Raw genomic sequence first — 23,351 nt, 5'->3', positions numbered from 1 at the left:
CAGGCCGAGGAAAGAACGGCTGGTGGAGCCCGCGCTCTTAGCCGCGCAGCTCGCTGGGAGACGTAGTTCCGCGCAAGAATACGGATTCTCAGAAGGGCACACAGACGCGGAAGGACATCGCGCAGCGCTGCCGGGCACAAAGCCCGGACTCGTTTGTTGGCTGTAAATTTAAATTCTAAAAAGGCATTTAGGGCTTAAAAGGTAACGTCTTTCTCTGCTTATTTTCATCAGTTAGGTGAGCAGATACAAAGTAAACCGTAAAATCAAACACTAGAGCTAGTGGTCAATTTATTAAAATAGAACAACAACAAAAAAAAAACAACTAGTGAATAAACAATGTTCACGATCCTTAGGCCTAAAGCAGAACTCCAAACCATATGCAGCTTCATTAATCGTTCATTAGACATATAAAGGCTTTGTAGTCTAACACACAGGGCTAGAATTCTGGCTTCACTACTCTTTGACCTTGGATGACTCAAACCCTGAGCCTTGACTCTTTTCTCTATAAAATGGAAACTTTAATATACACCTCATAAAGTTGCGGTGGAAATTAGGTATATGCAACCAGGCCGAGCACTTAGTATGTCTATTTCATGGTATGCCAGAAATGAAGTAAATGGCTACAATTATAACCCATGTAGTCAGTTCACATTAGGGGTAACTAATATAGTCCTAGTAATAAAGTATACAAGTAGAATACATTTCAAACAGAAAGCATTGTATTTCGGACAATAAATACAGTGAGCTAGACTCAAAGACTGAATCCACAAATTGTACCTTGCAGGAGTTAATAGAAAGGTCTGGATATGGTCGGCCCAGCCCTGCCCTCTCCTTCAATCGGCAAGAAATAAAGCCCAGGAATGTAGGTGGCACAGTAAGTAGAGCAGTCAAATCAAATACTGTACCCAAATTTTCTACCAGAGTTAAAACAAGTAGATAAATAATTAGGAAGAAGACTCTACTGAGAAAAACTATAGACTTTTTCATTTGAGATAATTATTTTAAAGTTTATCATAATTTTGGAATGCTACATAATTGAAATCTATCACTTACTAGCTGTATGGCCTTGGGAAAGTTACTGATCCTCTTTCTAAGCTTCAATTTTCTCATCTGCAAATAGAATAAATATTTACCTCAATAGGGCAGTGCTTTTGCTGAAAGGTTAATGTATATCTAGGTCATGATCATTCTCTCCATAGGAAGCATGTAATATCAATCAGAAGTCAGCTACAAATAATGTGCTCCATTTTTCTGTTACAGTCTCACCCCCAAAACACACAATCCAACTCACTATTTAAATCATTAATTAAATTATGAAACCAATTTAACAGAGCTTTGAACTCCACTCAGCACCTAAACTTTAGGTGGAGAACATTCTGGTACATGGTAAAATAAACATATGTTCTTCTTGATGGCTGCAATAGACATCTGCCTGTATTGACAATTTTGTATGGCTTTGAATGATATTATAAATGTTCAATGGCTCTAAACAAAAGTTTCCCAACACTGAAAGAATCATGCATGCTGTACTACGTATAAGCTACTTCTGATCACAATCACCAAGACATTTTGCTAAAGATGATATAACTACTTGTTCTCCTGTTTCATGCCCTTTTTCCAACCATTACCTGGGCTCTACACTCTCTTCCGTAAGTTCTCTTCCTAGATAAGACCTATATTTGGATCTCCAAATTGTGCTACATAAATAGGAGACTGAAAGGCCACATCCCATCTTCCTTTTTCACCCTCCAGAAACAAGATTTCCAGCACAGGAAATTATCTCCTTCTTGGAAGGGACATCCCTCAGAACCAAACTCTGAAAGGAACAGAGATGTAAAATAATTTGCCTTGAGCTGGGTTTGGTGGGTCATGCCTGTAATCTCAGTATTAGGGAAGTTGAGGCAGGAGGGTGGGAAGTTTAAGATCAGTCTGGACAATATAGCAAATTTGAGGGCATCCTGGGCCACATAGAAAGTAATAAGTAATAATTTAAAAAAATGCCAAACCTTGTTTTGTTTTGTCAGTTTGTGGGGCTTGAACTCTAGGCCAGGGCGCTGTCCCTCAGCTCTTCAGCTCAAGGCTAGTGCTCTACTACTTGAGCCACAGTGCCACTTCCGGTTTTCTGGTGGCTAATTGGAGTTAGTCTCATGGATCACCTCCTGCCCAAGCTGGCTTTGAACTGCAATCCTCAAATCTCATCCTCCTATGTAGCTAGGATTACAGGCAGGAGCCACCTCACCCACATTAGCTAAAATGTAAGAACCAAAGATTTGTAGAATCTGAGAAGACAGGGAAGACTCAACATCCTTCTTAGGATCGTTCTCAGTTATTTACCCCATTTCATAAGTAGTAAGTTCACTGAACTAAAACAATATTTGGGGCTGGGAATGTAACTTAGTGGTAGAGCGTTTGCCTAGCATGCATGAAGCCCTGGGTTCAATTCCTCAGTACCACATAAACAGAAAAAGCTAGAAATGGCATTGTGGCCCAAGTGGTAAAGTGCTAACCTTGAGCAAAAGAAGCTCAGGGACAGTGCTCAGGCCCTGAGTTCAAGCACCAGGATTGGCAAAAAGAAAAGAAAAAAGAACTCCAAGTACCCTGGGCTCGATTCCTCAGCACCACATAAACAAATAATAAGGCCAGAAGTGGTGCTGTGGCTCAAGTGGTAGAGTGCCAGCCTTCAACTGAAGAGCTGAGGGACAGCGCCCAGGCTGAGTTCAAGCCCCATGACACCCAAGAAAAAAAAAAAAAGAAGCAGCCAGGAAAAATAATAGCCAAATTTCCAAATCAGGATACTATTAATCTGCTTTGCTTTCATCTTTGCGTGTGTGCATGCGCACACGCACACACAGAACCTAAAATAACCTGATTGTAACTAAAAGTATTTTTCTACAGTTTTCTGTGTCTAGACCGTATACGGAAAGTAACTTGGAAAGGACTAATTCAATATTGACTTTGCTTTTGTTTTTCTTCCCTTCTCTATCTTTGCGACCAAACTCTTCTGTATCACTTTTGTTGTTGTTGTTGATTGTGGGGCCTGAACTTTGGGCAAGGGTGCTGTCCCTCAGTTCTTCAGCTCAAGGCTAGTGCTCTGCCGCTTGAGCCATGGCATCACTTCCAGATTTTTCTGCTTATGTGGTGCTGACGAATCAAACCCAGGGCCTCATGCATGCAAGGCAAGCACTCTACCACTGGGCTACCTTCCCAGCCCTACATTTATTTGATGTTATGGAATGTAGTGCTGCTTGACTCTAGAACCAAAAATAAAGCTAATATAGATATTTAAAAAAAAAAAAAAAAAAGAACTCCAAAGGCTAGAGCTATGGCCCAGGGGAAGAGGCCTTTTTCTTTTTCTTTCTTTCTTTCTTTCTTTTTTTTTTTCCAGTTGTAGGGCTTGAACTCTGGGCCTGAGTGCTGTCCCTCAGCTCTTCAGCTCAAGATGAGTACTCTACCACTTGAGCCACAGTGCCACTTCTGGTTTTCTGATGGTTAATTGGAGATAAAGTCTCACAGACTTTCCTGCCCAGGCTAGCTTTGAATCATGATCCTCAGATCTCAGCTTCCTGAGTAGCTAGGATTATAGGCATGAGCCACCAGTGCCTGGCTGGAAGAAGCTTTATATAGGATACGCCCTAGGTTCAATATCCAGCACCACAAAATATGTCACCAGAATTAAGAATGCCCAAAATATTAAGAGCCTAAAATGAAATATTAATCATTAAATACTGAGTTCATATATTAAAAATATTTATTAATTTCAAAATGTCCTTCATTCTTTTCATTTAGAGTTAGTTCAGGAGTAACAAAAGCATAAGTATAAACCAAAAATCAAGAAGCTACAAGCAGAGAGAAATTCAGCCCACTTGCATAGAATTGTAAACGTTTTTTAATCTTAAAAAATATTTTTAAGAAGGAAGTGCTCTGAGAGGAATATTTTCTTGGGTCTGAGCTAGCATCTCTTCTAGAATGCTAGATGAATAGTCAGACAACTTGGAATAAAATCTATAATTTCACTTAAAAAATTGCAAAGGCAAGAATCACAGTAGCTTTCTACTTGACAGATCAAAAAAGAAAACCAAATAGTTTGCTGGCTTCTAGTAATTTAACTTCATATAGGTTCTATTAAACTAGACAATATTCAGATGCAGTATTTTCTCTAAAAATTATTTATGCAAAAGTTTGATATGATAGACATGATGGTCTAAATATTCCCCATATCTGGTCATCAGAATATTCTTTCCTCAACATACCTACAGTTCTATTGCAAGGAAGACCTAAAGCAGGTGTAAAATGACAAAAGTGAAAGTTTATGCTAAAAGGCTCACATTCATTTCCTCATTTAGCCAAAATAGTGACACATTTGCTTATATGAACACTTACACATCAAGACAAAATAATCAGATAACCAAAGATTCTGAAAAGATCAAGCTTATGAATTCCTACAATAATCAGCAACTAAGAGTTGATGGGATCACGGTTTATACAGCATGTAGATTTTTCTTTTTATTTAATCTATGGTAAATTAAACAGTTACTATTTTCATTAAAGAAACTATAATACTGCCTGAAATAGAAATTTAGACTTAGTGTATCCTTCTTCTCTCTTCTCATAGGTGGAAGAGCTTACCTAACATACCAATTAGCTAATAATAGATCGGTTAAGATGATATTTACCCAGCACTTGTGTATGGCCCAAGACCTCAGGATGGCTCACCTTATTTGAGACCATTATAAGAGAAGGAGGATATCATGAGCTACTAGAAATAGCGTTCTTCAAACCAAAAAAGGAAACAACAAAGAACTTTTCAAGTATTCTATAAACCAAAGGTGAATGAAGTATCATTCTCCATTCTACATATTAGAATCATTCTACATATTATTATAGGCCCATTGCCAAGCAAACAAAAGGAAACTCACTGTGGAAAACCTACTTACACAGCCAAGGAAAACAATCTCTATATAGAAAGATTGCATATGTGCTTTAAAGTGTCAAAGCAAACCATAGATCTCCACAGAGGCCAGAAACAACAAATTGCTTTCACCAGTCACAGCTAAACCCAAGCCATGCCTTCAGTGCTTTAAGTTAGTAACCACTTTGTCTCCTATGTAGATCAGCAATGACTCCTAAGCACATACTACAAAATGCACTGCCAATAAACCCATCCTTTCAGCTGGAGCTGAGACCAATGTTAGCATCTTTCTGGCTAACATATTCCTGGCCTCATACTAGAGTCACACAGAACAGCAGTTGCTCTGAAAAGTAGTGATCTGCTGCTGAGATTGAGGGAGCCAATCTACAAAAGAAGTAGGCAATCAGGAAGGAAAACCACTTTTCTCTTCCCAGGCTAGCTGTTGAGATTTTCCTCTCTTTCTCTCTCTGCTCTTTATCCTGCGCATCTACCTTATTCATACACAGACGTTAGCCACACTCCTCCTCTCAAGAGTTGGCCTTGACTTTTTCCCTCGTGATGTTCTCCATCACTAACTTTTGTACAAAGCCCCCTGAAAAGTATTCAAACCTGAGAGAGAAGAAAAGATGCAACAGTTCTGAGAAGCTTTCTGTCCTAGTTTTGGAATTTAGAAAATTAGACGGACTAGTTCTGCCTCTGCTTTAAACAAGACAGGTCAGATCATTTGTTTAAATTTCCCCTGGCTGTGTTCTACTGAAAACTTAGAAAAGCAAGAGGAAAGGTTGAAGAGGTGATGTAAGAGAAGAGAGGGAGATGGCTACAGGGAAGGCTAACTTTAAAATCTGACAAATAGTCACTACATGCATTTTTGAAAACAATATTTAAAAAAAATTCAGCCAAGTTCATGGCTGACCTGAACTCACCTTTGGTGTATTTTCAAGTCAGTTTTATGGGTCCAGATTGGTTCTTTGTAGACCCAAATTCAAAAACTGTGAAACAAACAGAGGGATGAATAATAGCTTTCAGGAATGGTGCTACAGAAGCCCAGAGTGTCACTTACTAGTGTCATAAATAATGAAGGACTAATAAATAATACACAGGGAAGAAAAGACCCTCCTTCTTATGTCTCCATGTCTCCCTAGTGCCAGGCACAAATTAGATAAATACATCTTGAATGGTTGAATGCTTATTCATACAATGTTTTGCAATTCTTATTTTTCTTACACAAATCTCTGCATTTGGAAAAAATACTTCAAAGTAAATTTTGTTAAAATTACCTTTTATTGTTAAAATACTTTCATTTTATTTTTATTTTATAGTGCTGGGCTTCAAATCTAGTCTTAAGTATACCAGGCAAATGCTGAATACTAAGCTGCAACCTTCTCAGAACGCTTTCCTTTAAGACAGAATGTTCCTTAGGCTATGAACTAATTGCCATGTCAGAGGTAAATAGTAAAATCACTTATGTAATCAGATCAACATAATTCTCCCCGAGGTTATTAGCAAAATAGGAGCTGTGAACTAAAGACAGAAAGATATGACTATACTTTGAAAATAGACCTTCAGTTGGGTGCTTGTGGCTCAAACCTGTAATCCTAGCAACTCAGAAGGCTGAGATCTGAGGATCATGGTTAAAAGCCAGCCTGGACAGGAAAACCCAGAAATGGCACTGTAGCACAAGTGGTAGAGCATAGCCTTGAGCTAAAGAGCTGAGGGCAGCACCCAGGCCCAGAGTTGAAGCCCTACAACCGACAAAACAAAAATAGACCTTCGAAAATAACATTCAACCAATATTTACTATATCCCCACCATGTGTTCCTCAAACAGAAATGTGGTAACATAGTCCTTCCATGTAGAGTAAATAGCAATAGTTTCAGTGGGTTTTTGTTTTTATGTGTTTTGATTAAATATGCACATAAATTCCTTTTTTAAAAAAAAAATTGTGTTGGGGCTGGGAAGGTGGCTCAGTGGTATGCATGAGGCCCTGGGTTCGATTCCTCAGCACCACATAAACAGAAAAGGCTGTAAGTGGCACTGTGGCTCAAGTGGTAGAGCACTAGCCTTGAAGTGAAGAGCTGAGGGACAGTGCCCAGGCCCAGAGTTCAAGCCCCACAACCCAAAAGAAAAAAAAATGACTCTTCATTTATACAACTTGTCAAGCAGACAACAAAAGCTTCCAATAATGTGTCCTGGTCTCCAGCCTAGCTCAGTGGGATTGTACTCAGGAGTCACAATTAGAGAACCTGAGGACAATTTAGTGAGCCTTCAACAGAGTGAACCACTTCATTCTTTAGATATAAATAATTTTTTCAGTATGAAGGGCTTGGTTGCAGCAGGTATTCAAAAGAGACACATTTGGAAGTGGCACTGTAGCTCAAGTGGTAGAGCGCTAGCCTTGAGCTGAAGAGCTAAGGGACAGCTCTCAGGCCCAGAGTTCAAGCCCCATGACCAACAAAAACAAACAAACAAACCAACAAACCTGTATTTTCGAGAGAGATACATAGACCTAAGGTTGTAAATGGACAAATGGTGTCCTCAGATAATTGCCATATCTATGCAGGATCTCTCAGAAGTGAGGAAGAGCCAAGGAATATGATTTGTCCAGTTGCCTCTTTAATGCAGATGCTTTGTAGTCATCCCTTTTCTTCAGAGGAGCAGGCCTCACCTGCAGCTTTCGGCTGTGCCAAGGCTCCAAATCTTCTGGCACCAGGCTACCCTTCCTTGTCTGTGTTCTTATCCCACTAGGAATCTGCTGGGGGAGTGGATCAGGATTTACTCTGCCACTAAATCCCAGTCTCTCCAGATGTTTCCCCAGGGAAGGGCACATAGTCCCTCTCCTTAGAGAATGCAAGGTAACCTGGACCCCTTGGGCTTCCGTCCTCCTCTCTTTGGCCTCAGCCATCTTTTTTTCTAGCAGTGCCTGCAGAGAAACTCCACTCTCTTCAATACCCCACCCTCCAGTTCTCAACTGGTTCCTGGTGTAACTGTCTCTGGAAGATTATGGATTTTAAAAGACAGTGAAAGGTTAGTCTTTTCTACCCTGGCCTATTCTATTCTTCTGGTGAGAAAGTGAGCAGTCTTCAAGGGGAGACAAGATGGGAGAATAAAGAAAAAGGCCTCCTAACCAACTAATTTTAAATATCCTTGAGCCTTTTTTCCAAGGCTTGAGCTGAAAACTACTGCCTGATTTGTTTAACTTTTGACTTTCACAAATCCTGCAATAGCATCTGATGGGAAACACTGAAATAAGGATTATCAGGCCAGACCTACACTATCTCTAGGACTGAATTTAGGAATTTTCTGTGTGTGTGTGTGTGCATGCGTGCGCATGTACATGCACACGCACGCACACACCTACATGCACCAATCCTGGGGCTTGAATCAGGGCCTGGGCCCAGCCCCTGAGCTGTTTTGCTCATGGTTAGCACACTAACACTCGAGGCACAACTCCACTATTAGCATTCTGGTGGTTAATTGGAGATGAGAGTCTCTACCCAGACTGTCTTCAAACTGTGATCCTCCCTGAGTAATTAGGATTACAGGTGTGAACCACTAGTGCTCAAAAACTTTTTTTTCTTTTTGTCAGTCATGGGGCTTGAACTCTGAGCCTGAATGCTGTCCCTCAGCTCTTCAAGGCTAGCACTCTACTACTTGAGCCACTGTGCCACTTCTGGTTTTCTGGTGGTTAATTGGAGATAAGAGTCTCACGGACTTTCCTGCCCAGGCTGGCTTTGAAACCACAATCCTCAGATCTCAGCCTCCTGAGTAGCTTGGATTACAGGTGTGAGCCACCAGCGCCTAGCCTACTTTTTTCTTTTTAAAAAAGATACATAGTGTTACGGATTGAAACCAATACCATGCTAACTCAACAGTCTATCACTGAGCTCCACCCCAACCCCTAGTGATCTGTCACCTGACAAATCCCTTACTACTGGTGTTTGAACTTTGGGGTGTGTGCTCTCACTCAGCTTTTTTGTTCACAGATAATACTGTACCACATGAGTCACACTTCCAGTTCTGGCTTTTTAGGTGGTTAACTGAAGATAAAGAGTCCCCTGAGTTTATCCACTCAGGCTGACTTTGAACCCTGGTCCTCAAATCTCAGCCTTCTGAATTCCTTGGATTCTAGCCCATGAGATACTGGTGCCCAGCAACAAATCTTTTACCAGATCTTTCTTAAGTATTCTGTTGCACTGATCCTCTGACCTCCTTGGAAATTACAACTCCCTGGATATTGTTTTCTTTTCCACACCCTCTGTCTTCTTTCTTTCTTTCTTACCCCTGGAGTTGTTAAGATCGCCTGCATGGAACCAAAGTCTCGTGTGCTGCTCTGTATCCATCTTTCAAAGGAAAGGTAACGCAGAGGCCATATGGATATTCGCGTCTCGTCTACTCATCTCTGCCATTTTTATCATCTTTAGTCTTCTGTCCACATGCCAAGAAAAAAGTCTGAATCTAACCCACTACCCACCACATGAGACTATCTCAAGAGCCCACCCTTCAATCCATATCAAATGTGAAAATATTTCCCCAGAAACCTAAATGTTACTTGATTCTTCAGGTAAACCATCAGCACATCAAAGCAGCCCAGTTTCACAAGGTAAATTTAGAGAAACTTGAAGTCCTAAGCAATTAATATATTTCCACCTTACAAAGTAAGGTGTGTGTGTGTGTGTGTGTGTGTGTGTGTGTGTGTGTGTGTGTGTGTGTGTGTGTGTGTGTGTGTGTGTGTGTGTGTGTGTGTGTGTGTGTGTGTGTACCAGTTCTTGGGCTTGAACTCAGGGCTGTGTGTGTGTGTGTGTGTACACCAGTTCTTGGGCTTGAACTCAGGGCCTGGGCACTATCTCTGAGCTTTTTTTCCCCAAGTCTAGAGCTCTACTCTACCACTTAACACGCAGCTCCACTTCCAGCCTCTTGGCAGTTAATTGGAGATGAGAGTCTCATGAACTTTCCTGCTGAGCTAGCTTTGAACTGCAATCTTCACATCTCAGCTTCCTCCCAAATAGCTAAGATTACAGGTGTGAGCCACGGGCATCCAACCTAAGTAAGTTTTTGTTTTTTTTGTCGGTTATGGGGCTTGAACTCTGGGCCTGGGTGCTGTCCCTCAGCTCTTCAGCTCAAGGCTAGCGCTCTACCACTTGAGCCACAACACCACTTCCAGTTTTCTGATAGTTTATTGGAGATAACAGACTTTTCTTCCCAGGCTGGCTTTGAACCATGATTCTCAGATCTCAGCTTTCTTAGTAGCTAGGATTGCAGGTGTGAGCCACTGTTGCCCGGCAAGATTTTTTTTTTTTTCAGATTACTTGCATTAATTTCTTGTTAAGCTCACTCAATTCATTTGGAGTTCCTTCCCCCAAAAGTGAGTAGCTGGATGACATCTTTTTTGGTGTAAATTTGGCTACCTAAGACATATTAGGCTGGCAACATTACTAGCCTAATTCTAAAATGGGGGTAAGAGTGTTGAACTACCTTGGAACTATTAAATTTTACTTCTTAAAAAGTGATGATAGAAGCTGGGCACCAGTGGCTCATGCCTATAACCCTAGCTTCTCAGGAGGCTCAGATCTGAGGATTGCAGTTCAAAGCCAGCCTGGGCAGGAAAGTTTAGGAGACTCTTATCTCCAATTAAGCACCAGAAAACTGGAAGTAGTGGTGTGGCGCAAAGTGGTAGAATGCTAGTTTTGAGTGAAAAAGCTCAGGGACAGGGACAGGCCCTGATTTCAAGCCCTATGACAAAAAAAAGAGAGAGAGAGAGAGAGAGAGAGAGAGAGAGAGAGAGAGAGAGAGAGAGATCCTGACTGAAAATTACCCACATCAGTGAATGGGAAGACTCACCCCCCTAGGATGGTTGTTGATATTGATAAAAGTCAGCTAAGTTTATTGACTTGACTCAACAAAATGTCACTGCTATTGTGACATCAGAATTCTACTCCAGAGTAAACAACAAAGGGAATAAAAAATGAGAGATGGGCAGGCTGAACAAGATGCAGAGAAGTGAACTAAACCAGGTCCAAGAGTTACTTCCTTTATGAAAATAGCCAGGCATAATAGTTCATGCTTGTAATCCTAGCACTTGGGAAGCTGAGGCTAGGAATTGCAAATTTCAGGCCAACACACTATGACTCCTCAGTTCTCTCCCACTCTGAGCAACCTGAGACAACTCTCCTCTCACTTCCATGAGTCCAGAGGTTTCTTCTATAGAGAACTGAGGTTTCAGAGAAGGCCTAGTTCAAAGGAATCGCTCGGCAGTGAGAGAGGACCCACTGGCTTGGAATTGACTACGAATTGTCTCTGCTACAATATCACAACATCTGACAGTTCCCCCTACACTCTCTGGCCACCAGGACTCTATTGAAAGGAGGGGGGGGGCGCGAATCTTGTTTAGAAAAAAATTAGTAAAGTCTCAACTATTTGCATGTGTTATGACTGTGGATTTCTTTGGATTTGTTTTAAGCTTTTTAAAATTATTTTTTTTGTGCCAGTCCTGGAACTTGAACTCAGGGCCTGGGTGTTGTCCCCGAGCTTTTTTAGGCTCAAAGCTAGCATGCTACCCTGTGAGCCATAGCTCCACCTTGGGCTTTTGGCTGGTTAATTGGAGATGAGTCTCACAGACTTTCCTGACTGAACTGGATTCAAACTGCAAACTGCTGGTGCCTGGCTTTTTACAACACAATTCCATTCTCACCTACACTAAGGGTAGAAAAAAAATCACAGAGTAATACAATTTGTGGCCAAGAAAGATGAACCTGTTTAGTATTAATAAATAACCTCATGGTATGGCAGTTTATTTGGTGTAAAGGATTTTAAATTCGTTGCCCCTTATAAAAATTTCAGTAAGTCTGTGAGGTACATACAACCACTAATCCCACTTTAGAGATGGGGAAACTGAGTCTTAAGTAAAGGTCATGAAGGGTAGTTGTGGTGAAGCTGGAACTTAAATCCAGGAAGACTATCCTCATGAGTTGTGTGGTACTTTCCACTATTACATTTGATTCTTAGTTTTGAATTTTCAGCAGAATAAGGAAAACTGTAGTCAGTGGCATTCCTTCTTTCTCTACTTAGCATGGAGAACATGGCTGTGTGTTTTTTGTCTAATGCTCCCCACCCTGTAGCTCAAACTGTTGGCAGAGACATCTTTCATAGTCACTGAATTGGTATTTAAGATCTATGGGTTGAAGAAGCTTGTTCTAGTGGAATGTAACTAGTACAAAACCTGAAGCACTACTTCATGTGATGACAAGGTCAACATCAATAGTGAAGTCATAAAGCACAAACCCTTCAACATGTGATGAAAACAACACCCTCTAGGATCTTCTCCCTAGGTCCAGAATTCCAGTCAATAATGAAAACAAAAACCAATCTATTAGATGGGTGGCTTTAACATACCTTATTCCTCAAGACTGCCAAAGACCAACAGAGTGTGAATAAGGTTGAAGTATTTTATATGTGTGAAAATTCATTTAGAGACTTTGCTCTACATTTGCTGTCAAGACTAGCACTCTCCCACTTGACCCACAACTCTATTTTTGTCTTTTTTGTTTTATGGACATTATGGCCCAGGCTGGTTTCAAACCTTTATCCTTAGATCTCCTTAGTTTTTCATGGAGTGTTATTTTCCTTTTCATCCTGACTTTATGAATGAAAGCACTGAGTTTCCTTTATCTACTTTTTGTAGGTTCTTGTTCACTTGGTTTCACCTCAGGCCTTCAGCTATAAAACTTCTAGCTAGTTGTAATGGTTTAAAATTATCTTTAAATCTTTTTATAGTCCTCAAAGGAAGAGTCTGATTCTCCTCCTCCCTCAGTGGGAGCCAGACTTAAGCCTCTCGCCTCTAATAAATAGAATGTGGTGGGAGTGAGGAAATGTGACTTCCAAGATTGCATCATAAAAGGCCCTGCTGCTTCTGATCTCTTGAACCACTCACATGAGGAAGTCAGTGCCCTGTTTTAAGGATACTCTAGCAGTGTGGAAAAGCCTTACATGGCAAACTGATCAGCTGTGTGTGAACTGCTCTAAAAGTGGATCCTCAGGCTCAGATAATAGCAGCTACACACAACTGTAACCTTACAAAAGATTTCAGCCAGAAGCTTTCAAAGTTACCCATACCTGAATTTGGGGCCCACTGTCAGAGATGATAAATGTTTTATATTATTTAAGAATGGTAAGCCTAAGGTTGATCCATTCTGTAGTAACAGATAAGTAATATACCACTTTTCTTACATAAATACAAGGACTTTCTTACATATATGAAGGACTAGCATAAAAATGTATGGGGCTGGGAAGGTGGCTGAGTGCTAGAGTGCTTGCCTTGCGTGCATGAGGCTCTGGGTTCAATTCCTCAGCACAACATAAGCAGAAAAAGCTGGAAGTGGCACTGTGGCTCAAGCAGTAGAGCGCTAGCCTTAGCTGAAGAGCTGAGGGACAGTGCCCAGGCCCAGAGTTCAAGCCCCATTACCGACAAAAAAAAAAAAAAAAAAAAAAGTGAGTATGGTGCTAAGAGTCAGTGGCTCATACTTATACCTAACTATTCAAAAGATTTGAGGATTGCCATTTGAAGCCAGCCCAAGCTGGCTTCCAAAACAACCACCAAAAAGCCCTAAGTAGAGCTCTGGCTCAAGTGCTAGAGCACTAGCCTTGAGCAAAAAATCTCAAGGACAGTGTCCAGGCCCTGAGTCGGCATCCTCAAATGAAGGCAGTCCTGAGTACTAGTGTCAAGGCTGTTATCTTAGATCTTTCCTGTTGAAGTCTGTCTTCTTGGCAGTTGCTGCTGCCGAATTTTTTTTTTCTCAGTTGTGGGGCTTGAACTCAGGACCAGGACACTGTCCCTGAGCTCATTCACTCAAAGCTAGTGCTCTACCACTTTGAGCCACAGCATTACTTCCAGTTTTCTGGTGGTTAATTGGATGCACTATCCTATCCAGGTTGGCTTTGACTTGCAGTCCTCAGATCTCTGCCTTCTGAGTAGCTAGGATTACAGGCATGAGCCTCCGGCACCCAGACAGTTAGGTATTTTAACACTTTTGTTTGTAGGCTTGGCTTACTTGTAGTTAACCACTCATAGGTAGAGGAGGGTAATGAGCCAATTACACAAAGGCCCTGTTTTTCTTTGACTAAAAATCCTAGGAAAATTGATCCACTTTGCTACAGCTACCTCTGAAACCTTTCTGGACTAGAAAGACAATCAATCACAAATTTGAGAACCTTCCATGGTTTGATTCAGGAAGATGTTTGGGAGATGAAGGCCCCAAATAACTGCCTAGCTGTTATAAACACCATTTTCCAGTTTTAAAATCTACATAGTTCAAAGTATTTTAGATAGTGTGACAGAGCCAGGTTGGTTCACACTATGTTAAAACCAAGCTGGACTGATTTTTCTTTTTCCAAGTTGACCTTCCCTTTTTCCAGAGACTCAATTACGAAACTTACCTGTTTTGTTTGCTTTGGTGTAAGACTCATTGTTCTATTAATTATCTTCCTAGAATATTCACGAACAGGGCCCCTGAAGAATTGAAGAGTTCCTTTCTCAGAGGGCTAAGAAAACCCTAAGGCAAGCTCCAAGATGTGGCCAGTTGTTGCCAATTGGGCTCCCAGTGCAATGATGGAAACCCTGAATGTGGGAACAGTATGTAAGGCGCAGGAACCCAGTGAACATCCGAGACTAGAAAAAGAACTTGTTCTCCCAAGCATACATAGAGGTCTGTGTGTGTCCCAGGACACTGGGAAGATAAGACCAAGGAGTTTCATTTCAGTTGTGCCAATTGTATCCAGAGAACAATGGCCATTAAGTGGTGCTCAATCTATAATTCTTTTTCCTCTACTCAGGGGATTAGAGACAAACACAAGCAGGTTAAATTTAGACTTTGGGGTTTTGCTTTCACTCCTGTCAGCTCCAATTCATACTCTGTGAAAGGGCAGATCTTGCCTTCTGCCCTTCCCATGGAAGATTCATTTTCTCCACTGCAAGAGATGGCATTAACATCCAGGATTCATGGGGGAAGCTGCTGGCATTGGAACAAACTGCATTTCTTTTAGGAGAGGAGAAAACTCTTGAGAGGAACTGCAACATATTTTAGCAGTTTGGCATTTTGTTCTTGCCTTGTTTGTGTGTTTAATCTCAAAAAACGGGCTGCACTGCTGATACTATACAAGTTCAAGGCTAAATATCCAAAGGGATGCCAGTAGCTCTTGGTTCAGAAGACAGCAAAAATTCTTCAAGAATTTTTTCATGATATGACCAGAATGCTTTATTTTTTTTGTGCTGGTACTGGGGCTTGAACTCAGGGACATGTGTTCTTGCTTGGCTCAGCTGGCTCCATCTCCATTTAAGACTTTAAGAATCTTATGAACTTGTCTGCACACACCGGCTTCAAACTGTCATTTTAAATGGTCATTGTTATGTAACTATCAAGTAGCTGACTCCTTTTTATAAAATTCAAGTAAGTTTTAGGGCTTTCTCTCCATTTTTCCCTCCTCTGGAAGTGGCCATAAAGCACTCTTGACTCAGAGCAGGTTAGGTCTAATTCTTGGAAACTTCAGAATATACCATTTTTTTCTTTTGTGGGGCTTGAACTTGGGGCCTGGGCACTGTCCCAGGCCTTGAGTTCTTTTGCTCAAGGTTAATGCTATACCATTTTGAGCCACAGCACCATTTCTGGTTTTCTGGTGGTTAACTAGAGATAAGAATCTCATGGATTTTTTTCTGCTTGGGCTGGCTTCGAACCACAATCCTCAGATCTCAGCCTCCCGAGTTGCTAGAATTAAAAGTGTGAGTCACCGGCACCTGAATAATACCATTTTTAGGTAAAATGTTGGCAGTAAGCTATCTATGGCACTATTTCACAGACATAGGTGTCCTGCTATTTTCTGTAAAGACTTTAAGCATTTTGGACATAGTAACACAACATGTTTTACCTACTCCAGAATTTCCCTGGAGGAGTGGGATTTGTGTCTCTCAGGATGCCACACCCTCTTGTCCTTGGTAAGGTGCCCACATCTTCCTCCAAGTAGTCGTCCCTCCAGGTGGAACACAGAAAGGACAGGCTGATGGAAATGTGGGCTGAATTCTTCCATTGTCCACACTCACTAACTGCTCTGTGTTCAGCTCTTAGAAACAATGATGCTTATGATATGCATGCTGTCAGAGTAACTGATAATAAGTATCAAATGTTTAGAATAGTGCCTAGTGAACAGCAAGCCCTTAACAATGTTAGCAGGTGGGCTGGGATGTAGCTCAGTGGCAAAGTGCTTGCCCAGCAACTGCAACATCCTGGGTTTGAGGACAAAGTTAGTTGATAATGTTTATAGGGATCGGCAGCTATGCAAATACAGTAAATCAGAACTGCAGGGTTATTAAAGACAAACAGCTCATATTTTAAAATCTGAATTAGATAATTTGTATTCTAAAACACACATACACAAATCTGTACCAATTAAATACAATAAAGTTGAAAGGGGATATAAATTACAGGTTTTTCTTTTTAAAAACAGACAATAGTAAAATAACTACAGTCAGTTCACTATACACAAAAAGTCATGAACAGCAGCTTTTCAATAAAGTCTCCAATATATCTGACTCATTTATGGATGCAAGAACTTAAAAAAGGTACATACAGCAGGCTGTACACATTCTCTTGCTCTTCCTCTCATGACATGTCTGCATCTGTACAGACCAGTTATACAGGAATCTACAGAATAGGTAAAGTACTGTAGTACAAATGTTCACAAGCATAACTCTACAGTGTCTCCATTCACAGAACTTTACAACTGAAGACAGAACCGCAAGTACATCAACCATCTTCAAACAGTGAATAGTGAACCTGTGAACTCTGGAGTTCAGGCCATCTTGTCAGCATTTTTTTTTTTCAGAATTAACAGCAAAACCACACCACAGTGAAATTTATCAATCCCAACACACACACACACACACACACACACAACACACACACAACACACACACACACACAACACACACACACACACACACACACACACACACACACACACACACACACACACACACACACACACACACACACACACACACACACACACACACACACACACACACACACACACACACACACACACACACACACACACACCCTTCATCTAGTTCCCAACCCTTGGTGCTCCTTTGTGTTTGCTTACAGTAATACTGCTCTCTGCATTGTACCTGCCTGACTGGGCTGAACCAAGGTACAGGAAACGCTGGGCTGGAGTGACAGCCCCAGTCATTTTCAATGGTTATAATACAATGTCAAGTCAACAGGTGTTGGGCCAGGTGGGAAACAATAGCTGGGAGATTTCTCAGAGTGCTTAGGAAACAGAGAACAGAGAAGGGGCAGCACATGGCCTGGTAGCCAAGGGAAGTATGGCACCAAACTTGCAGGCATATATGCTCACTAAAACAAGTGGACACCAAAGACGTTCAATCTCATGTAAGTTCTTTGGTTATATAAAGAACAGTATCTGTAACCTTTCCTGTAAAGATGGATTTGCAGATTTATCCTTAGGCAATAAAATAATTTTCATCTGCTTATGTAAAAACAATTGCCCAAGTTATGTGGTAATAAAGTCCAGTACCTTATAATTTTTCTATAAATCATTTTATGTGCATTTTAGTGTGCAGCCTGTCTCTGAACAGACATACTATAGATACACATTTCATATACATAATATATATTATTTATACAAAACAAATTAGAGCATTGACTCAGATTCTACCATAAGAACTGATTAAAACTGTACAAGAATAAAGTCCTTTTGAATCTGTAGAGGTCTCTACACCGCGGGGATGTGTAGTAGTAAGTGCAAACAAAAATACTGTCACTTAATTTGATCCAGAATTTCAGTTATCATGCTTTCTGGAAAAAGCAGAGGCTGCAAGTCACCCCAGTGGCAAAGTGCTGCTTCTCCAGCTGGGGTGGGGAGGGACGTGGCTCCCTGTGCTGGTCTGAGGTCAGGCTGGGTTGGAGCAAGTTGTAAGATGGGGCTGGTGCTTTTTCATGATGACCAGGTGAACAGAGCTGTTGAGCTGTGGCCAAGCCTGGGCACGCCTGCTGCCTCTCACCGTGTGGCTGTGCTCTCCTGGAATGCAGAGGCTGGTGAGTCTAAGCTCCTTCTCCCTACCTCTACAAGGGGCCCACCCCTAAGGGGGCTCTTTCTGAAGGGACCTGCTGGACTAAATTTATTATGGAATCCACTTCTGGAATCCACACCACACAAGAGAAAAACTTAGGCCAAAGATGAACCTCCTACAAAGTGATCCATGCATGCTCTAAGTCACTAAAATCAAGTTTTAGTAGAGAGTTCTCAAATAGACTTTAATACTGTCAGAACAAATGTGCTTGCCTAACACTCAAACCCTAGCAGTGCAAACAACAAAACACTAATATGACAAAAAGCAAACAAAAAACCACAAAAAAGTTAAAGCAAAGAAACAAAACCCCCTCTATCCTGTTATTTTGGTACAACATTTTTTCAGAATCCACTTTTTTTTTTGCCAGTCCAGCAGCTTGAACTCAGGGTCTAGGCACTGTCCCTGAGCTTCTTTTGCTCAAGACTAGCACTCTACCACTTGGGCCACAATGTCACTTCTGGCTTTTTCTGCTTATGTGGTACCGAGGAATCAAATCTAGGGCTTCCTGCATGCTAGGCAAGCTCTCTACCACTAAGGCACATTCCCAGCCCAGAATCCACTTTTAAGACAAGCCGTTTTGTCAGGGACACACTATTGCAAGATCTCCTGGAAGAGAAGCTTTTTGTATTTGTTGGGTTCTAAACAATCTAGGCAAGAGGGGTTGTGACATCTCTTCCCTCTTTCGTGGCCCACAGTCTCAGGAAGACTCTTAGACTCCACTTTCCCTTACTTTATCCTGAAGGGGGATTGTGAAAACTTCATTTCCCCTCTTCCACTATATATGGATCAACATTTGAGGGTGGTATAATTCCTGGGAATTTGATGTTTTGTAGAGCGCATTTCTCATTGAAGGTTGAGAAGAAAACCCAATTCAGGTTTTCATTTCAAGACCAATAGGGGAAAAATGTTTTCCTTGCAAGAACAAATTTCACCAGTGAATGACTTTCTTTTTTAATAGGATGCTGGGAACTGAACTTGGGACCTTATACATGTTGAGCTAGATCCTCCCATATACATGCATGCTACACTTCTGGCATTTGGTGGTTAGTTAGAGATAAAAGTCTCATCAACTTTCCTGCCTAGTCTAGCTTCAAACTAACCCTCAGATCTCAGCCTCTTGAGCAGCTAGGATTACAGGCTCGAATCATGAGAACCTAGCAACATTATTACTCAGGGCCTAAGTTCTGTCCCTGTTTTTTGTTTGTTTGTTGTTTTTGGGCTCAAGGCTAGACTAGTGTTCTACCATTTGAACTACAACTCCACTTCTGGCTTTTTGATGGTTAATTGGAGATAAGAGTCTCATGGACTTTTCTGCCCACATTGGCTCTGAACCTGAATCCTCAGATCAGGTATGAGCCACTGGTGCCCATTCTTATAACAAGGAGAGAAAAGCTGTTGTTGTTTAACCTGTAAGAGATCACTGGTTAATTTTTGGTGCTTATTTGTGTATGCTGTGTAAATGACGCTACACGAACATGTTAAAGGCTAGCATAGCATGAAAAGAACACACCTATGATGAGTAAGTTTCTCAGACATTGGTTGGAGAAGTACCATAACTATGGCATCCTTCACCAAGCTTTTGTCTTGTTGGGTTTACTCAGTGTTTTTGCCAAGCCATGACTCTCCCACAACTTATATAGGAATGCGACCAAAAAAAGAGGGCAGGAATGGGGGGGAGGGGGTGGGGGATGTGAATAGAAAGAAATGGCAGTGCTTAAAAACAGATTGCTTAGAAGAAAGTGATCATCTCTTGTTTATATAATTCATTGTTTTTCTGTAGCAAAAACCTATTTTGTTCCAATATGGAAATTAAACAATATTATAAGCCAATCTGGTTAACAGCCAAAACCCAAACTTCAATTGCTCAGGAAATCTGCTTACTGCTTCCTGAAACATACTTCTTCACCAGATTACTGTTGTTTCTTACATTTGCTGATGTGATTTTTCTTTTCTAGTGCTGGGAATGGAATCCAGGACTAATGATCTACCACTAAGCTACACCCCCCCCCAAGTCCAGTGTTTTTCTTTTTTACTGATACAAAGTAAAACAAGATATAGGAATCAAAGGATAAACAAATTAATTCTCATGGTAGATGCTATCATTATTTGGAGATAGGCCAAAGCCACCAGAGAATTAACATAACATTAAATGATCCTTAGCCACCTGAATATTTAATTCAACATCGATTCATATGCCAATTTCAAAAAAAAATCTATTGGTCCTATATATTTCATGGTTCCCAAAGCAGATCTGCTCTTCATAAGGGAATGACCTGCACAGACAGGGAGCTTGCTCCCCAGTGGGCCTGTGTTCCCTATGAAGTTTACTGTGGTGAAGGACCTCTGGGGGTAGGTGTACAATTAGACATGCTCACTGAGAACCCAGAACCCAGTGGGCTGCCTCTGAAGTTTATTACCTGGTTATTCTCTAACTTGTTATGCGTCTGTCCAGCATCCTGTGGCCCACCTGGGATACTCTCACTGTCTGCTTTATTTGGTAGGTGTCTCCTACCAGATGGCTGTCCAGCAGAAGAATCTGTCAAACCATCAAAATCTTTTCCATCGGACACACCCATGAACTCTGTGAAGGAATGATCCTCCAGGATGTTCATGGTATGTTCTACTGTCACCTCCCTGGGGCAGAAATCTCTGGCCAGTTGACCATTTTTGCTGGGGCAGGCATCTAGTTCTGAATGTGAACCATTCCTGCACATCACTTTAGAGTTTTTCTCAGGGGTGCTCTGGGATGAAGTGTTCCCTTTGGCTAAGGCACTGTTTTCCTTGAGTGGCACCACAATGATTTTATCCTTTTCCAAGACTTTTTCTTCCTCCATCAATTCTTTGCTTGAGGATGGTCTGAAATCATGCACAACGGAAGGCCCAGGGTGCTCACTGGAGTCTGGCTCCTTCATCTGAATGGTGAGCTGGTCTGAGCTATCGCTAGAAGGGACCACCATGTCAGACAGAGTGGCATTGGAGGCACTGTGTGAAAAGTAGCCACTGGTAATACTGCTGGTGGTAGGGCTACGAGACACTTCCTTCTCCAAGACCCGTGAGTTTGTCAGATCCACTTTAGAAGAAAACCATTCCCTGTTCTCCAAGCTGGCATTGTAAACACTGAAGTCAGCAAACTCCACAGGTACATAAGGCTGGGAACTTATCAGCTTCCGGTTAATAGCTTCCAGCTCATTTTCTTCCTCCTCAGAGTCCTAGAGGAATGAAGCAAACTTCAGTTACTAACTCTTTGTGGAAACAGTATTATTTTGACAAGTTTTACCTACTTCACTATGAAAGGCTCTTACTCTCACATCTTCAATTTTTCTCCCTTTTTCTCCAAGTTTGATCAAATCTTGTTACCTATTGTAGACATGAGCATTCTATTCTCTGAGCTCTGTGAATATAAAATCTAATATAAAGGCACTTCTGTGCTCACTCCAGGTTAATGAGAAACTTTACCTTCTTTGGCTTATGAAAAGGAATGGTTTTAAAGTACAGTGGTTACTCATAACATTTTCTCTTTTCCCATTGAGCAGAAGGAAAGCTAGAAACAGAATGGCCATTCCTGCATTTGGTCTTGAAATCTTCACCTTGGAAGCAAGGTATGGTGGCAAAGGCACTCTGTGAGAAGTTTCTGAACTGTTTTATGAGGGGGAACAGTAACATAAAACTCACTATAGCAGAAAGGCAAAGAATACAGTTTCAGCCCTTATTCTCAGTATTACACTAAATATGGTAACATAGCAAAATATTAATATTTTTTGAGGGGCATGCATTTGGTTAGAAAATGAGGAACATAGGTAGTGAGTTTAAATGAAACTCTCCATTATGAAGTTTTGGAATTTTGTAAAGATTGCTAACTATGCAAAAGTGGGTGTCATTACCTCCTCAATCTCTTATCAAAATGAACGATGCTTAAAAACATTTGGTAGAAAACATTGTATAACATGTGGTATTGTATGTTCAAATAAAAATAAATGTTATTTCTTATTATTTTAAATTAGCCTCATCAACCAGCATCAATGCAAACATTGCCTTTTACTGAGTATAAAACTCAGGGCCTCACACATGCTAGTGCAAGCACTTTACCACTTGAGCTATGCTTCCAGCCTACAACATTGCTTTATAAATCTGATTTTAAAATTGCCTGAGCATTTGGAGTATTGGTGATCAGCTGAAAGAGATATGGTCCCTCTCTCAGTGAGGTAAGATGTGGGCCCTTGCTTTTATAACAATCCTGAATTCTGCTTGGGTGGCTGCAAGTCTCATTTGAAGCACAACTTAGAACCTTAGAAGTTCTTAGGTTTTTTTCCCCCCACTGGTCATCTGGTTTGACAAGCTATTTAAATTGCCTGTACAACTGTAAGGACTAAGTGACTATAAAAATGCAGAACCAAAGAATTACTCATTAAGGGGGTGGGGAGAGAAGGGAGGATGACATGTGAGAGACAGCAACCATCACAATGTGGCAGATGGCTGTTTACAAATGATGGTAAGTTTCATTTGTTTGTGTGTGTGTGTGTGTGTGTGTGTGTGTGTGTGTCCAGTACTGGGGCTGGAGCTCTTGTTTGTTTTTTTTCATTCAAGGTTGGTGCTCGACCACTTAAACAACAGCTCAATTTCTAGCTTTTTGCTGGTTAACTGGAGATAAGAGTCTCATAGATGTCTGCCCTGGCCAGCTTCAACCTGAGATCCTCAGATCTCAGCCTCCTGAGTAACTAGGATTACAGGCATGAGCCACCAGCATCTGATTTTGGAGAGACTCTTCTCTTCAATTAAGCAATCCCCCCCCCCCCAAAAAAAAAGCTGGAAGTGGAGCTGTGGCTCAAGTGGCTGAGCAAAAAAGTTCAGGGACTGTACCCAGGTCCTGAGTTCAAGCCCCAGGACCAGAGCAAAAACAACATCAAAAAGTGTGTGGATATTACTACTTCTCAAGAATGATTGCAATTCTTTCCATTAGTCTGACTCACTGATTGTCTGTTTTTTCCAGAATGCAAGAGAAAAAAAATGAATTAGGATCAAAGAAAGAAATAGTTTACATAAACTTATAATGTGAAAATAAAATTAAAGCTTCCAACAGACAAAATAAAATCTCAGATCAAACAAACAATGTACTTAAATGCTACCAGAGCACCCTGGAAGACTCTCTGTGGAGTCATTTAAACAGCACAGGCAGTAGCTTCAGAGACAGGAGTGCTCAGAAAGCTGGCTTCCAAAGGAGAGTGGAAGTGCCCCTCTCAAGTCAGACCCCAGTAAGAAAAGAGTTTCATCTAACCATACTCAGCGTATTTCAGGGCACACTTC

General features: G+C 41.2%; 2 protein-coding genes and 1 long non-coding RNA gene across 8 annotated transcripts in view; 1 reads left to right on the top strand and 2 right to left on the bottom strand.

The window, feature by feature from the left end:
• Nup153 (nucleoporin 153) overlaps positions 1 to 9,329 on the bottom strand; it is a 71,592-nt gene extending 62,263 nt beyond the window's left edge. The window contains exons 1-3 of one of the 3 annotated variants that reach the window (XM_070024507.1): positions 9,189 to 9,329; positions 5,833 to 5,898; positions 1,054 to 1,110 (exon numbers count right to left, since the gene is read on the bottom strand). In XM_070024507.1, coding sequence (XP_069880608.1) covers positions 1,054 to 1,110 — 57 coding nt within the window. In that variant the 5' untranslated portion in view covers positions 5,833 to 5,898; positions 9,189 to 9,329. Of the gene's footprint in view, positions 1 to 1,053; positions 1,111 to 5,832; positions 5,899 to 7,388; positions 7,406 to 9,188 lie in introns of those variants that run through there. The other 2 variants (XM_070024509.1, XM_070024510.1) reach the window with 2 other exon arrangements.
• LOC138828418 (uncharacterized) lies at positions 66 to 21,994 on the top strand. Its single transcript, XR_011372245.1, has 4 exons — positions 66 to 201; positions 785 to 874; positions 20,552 to 20,663; positions 21,584 to 21,994. It is a non-coding gene; the product is annotated as an uncharacterized lncRNA (long non-coding RNA).
• Positions 16,298 to 23,351, bottom strand: part of Kif13a (kinesin family member 13A) — a 164,499-nt gene continuing 157,445 nt past the window's right edge. For 2 of the 4 annotated variants that reach the window (XM_070024504.1, XM_070024505.1), the window contains 2 exons: positions 20,468 to 21,259; positions 16,299 to 17,998 (listed from right to left, as the gene is read on the bottom strand). In XM_070024504.1, the coding sequence (XP_069880605.1) occupies positions 17,978 to 17,998; positions 20,468 to 21,259 (813 nt within the window). In that variant the 3' untranslated portion in view covers positions 16,299 to 17,977. Of the gene's footprint in view, positions 21,260 to 23,351 lie in introns of all 4 variants that reach the window. The other 2 variants (XM_070024502.1, XM_070024503.1) reach the window with 1 other exon arrangement.

Source organism: Dipodomys merriami, unplaced genomic scaffold (assembly GCF_024711535.1).
Source record: "Dipodomys merriami isolate MVZ:Mamm:240054 unplaced genomic scaffold, mDipMer1.0.p SCAF_16, whole genome shotgun sequence".
NCBI lineage: Eukaryota > Metazoa > Chordata > Mammalia > Rodentia > Heteromyidae > Dipodomys > Dipodomys merriami.
Note: the sequence above shows the minus strand (reverse complement) of the source record. Positions and strands in the feature narration are given on the sequence as shown.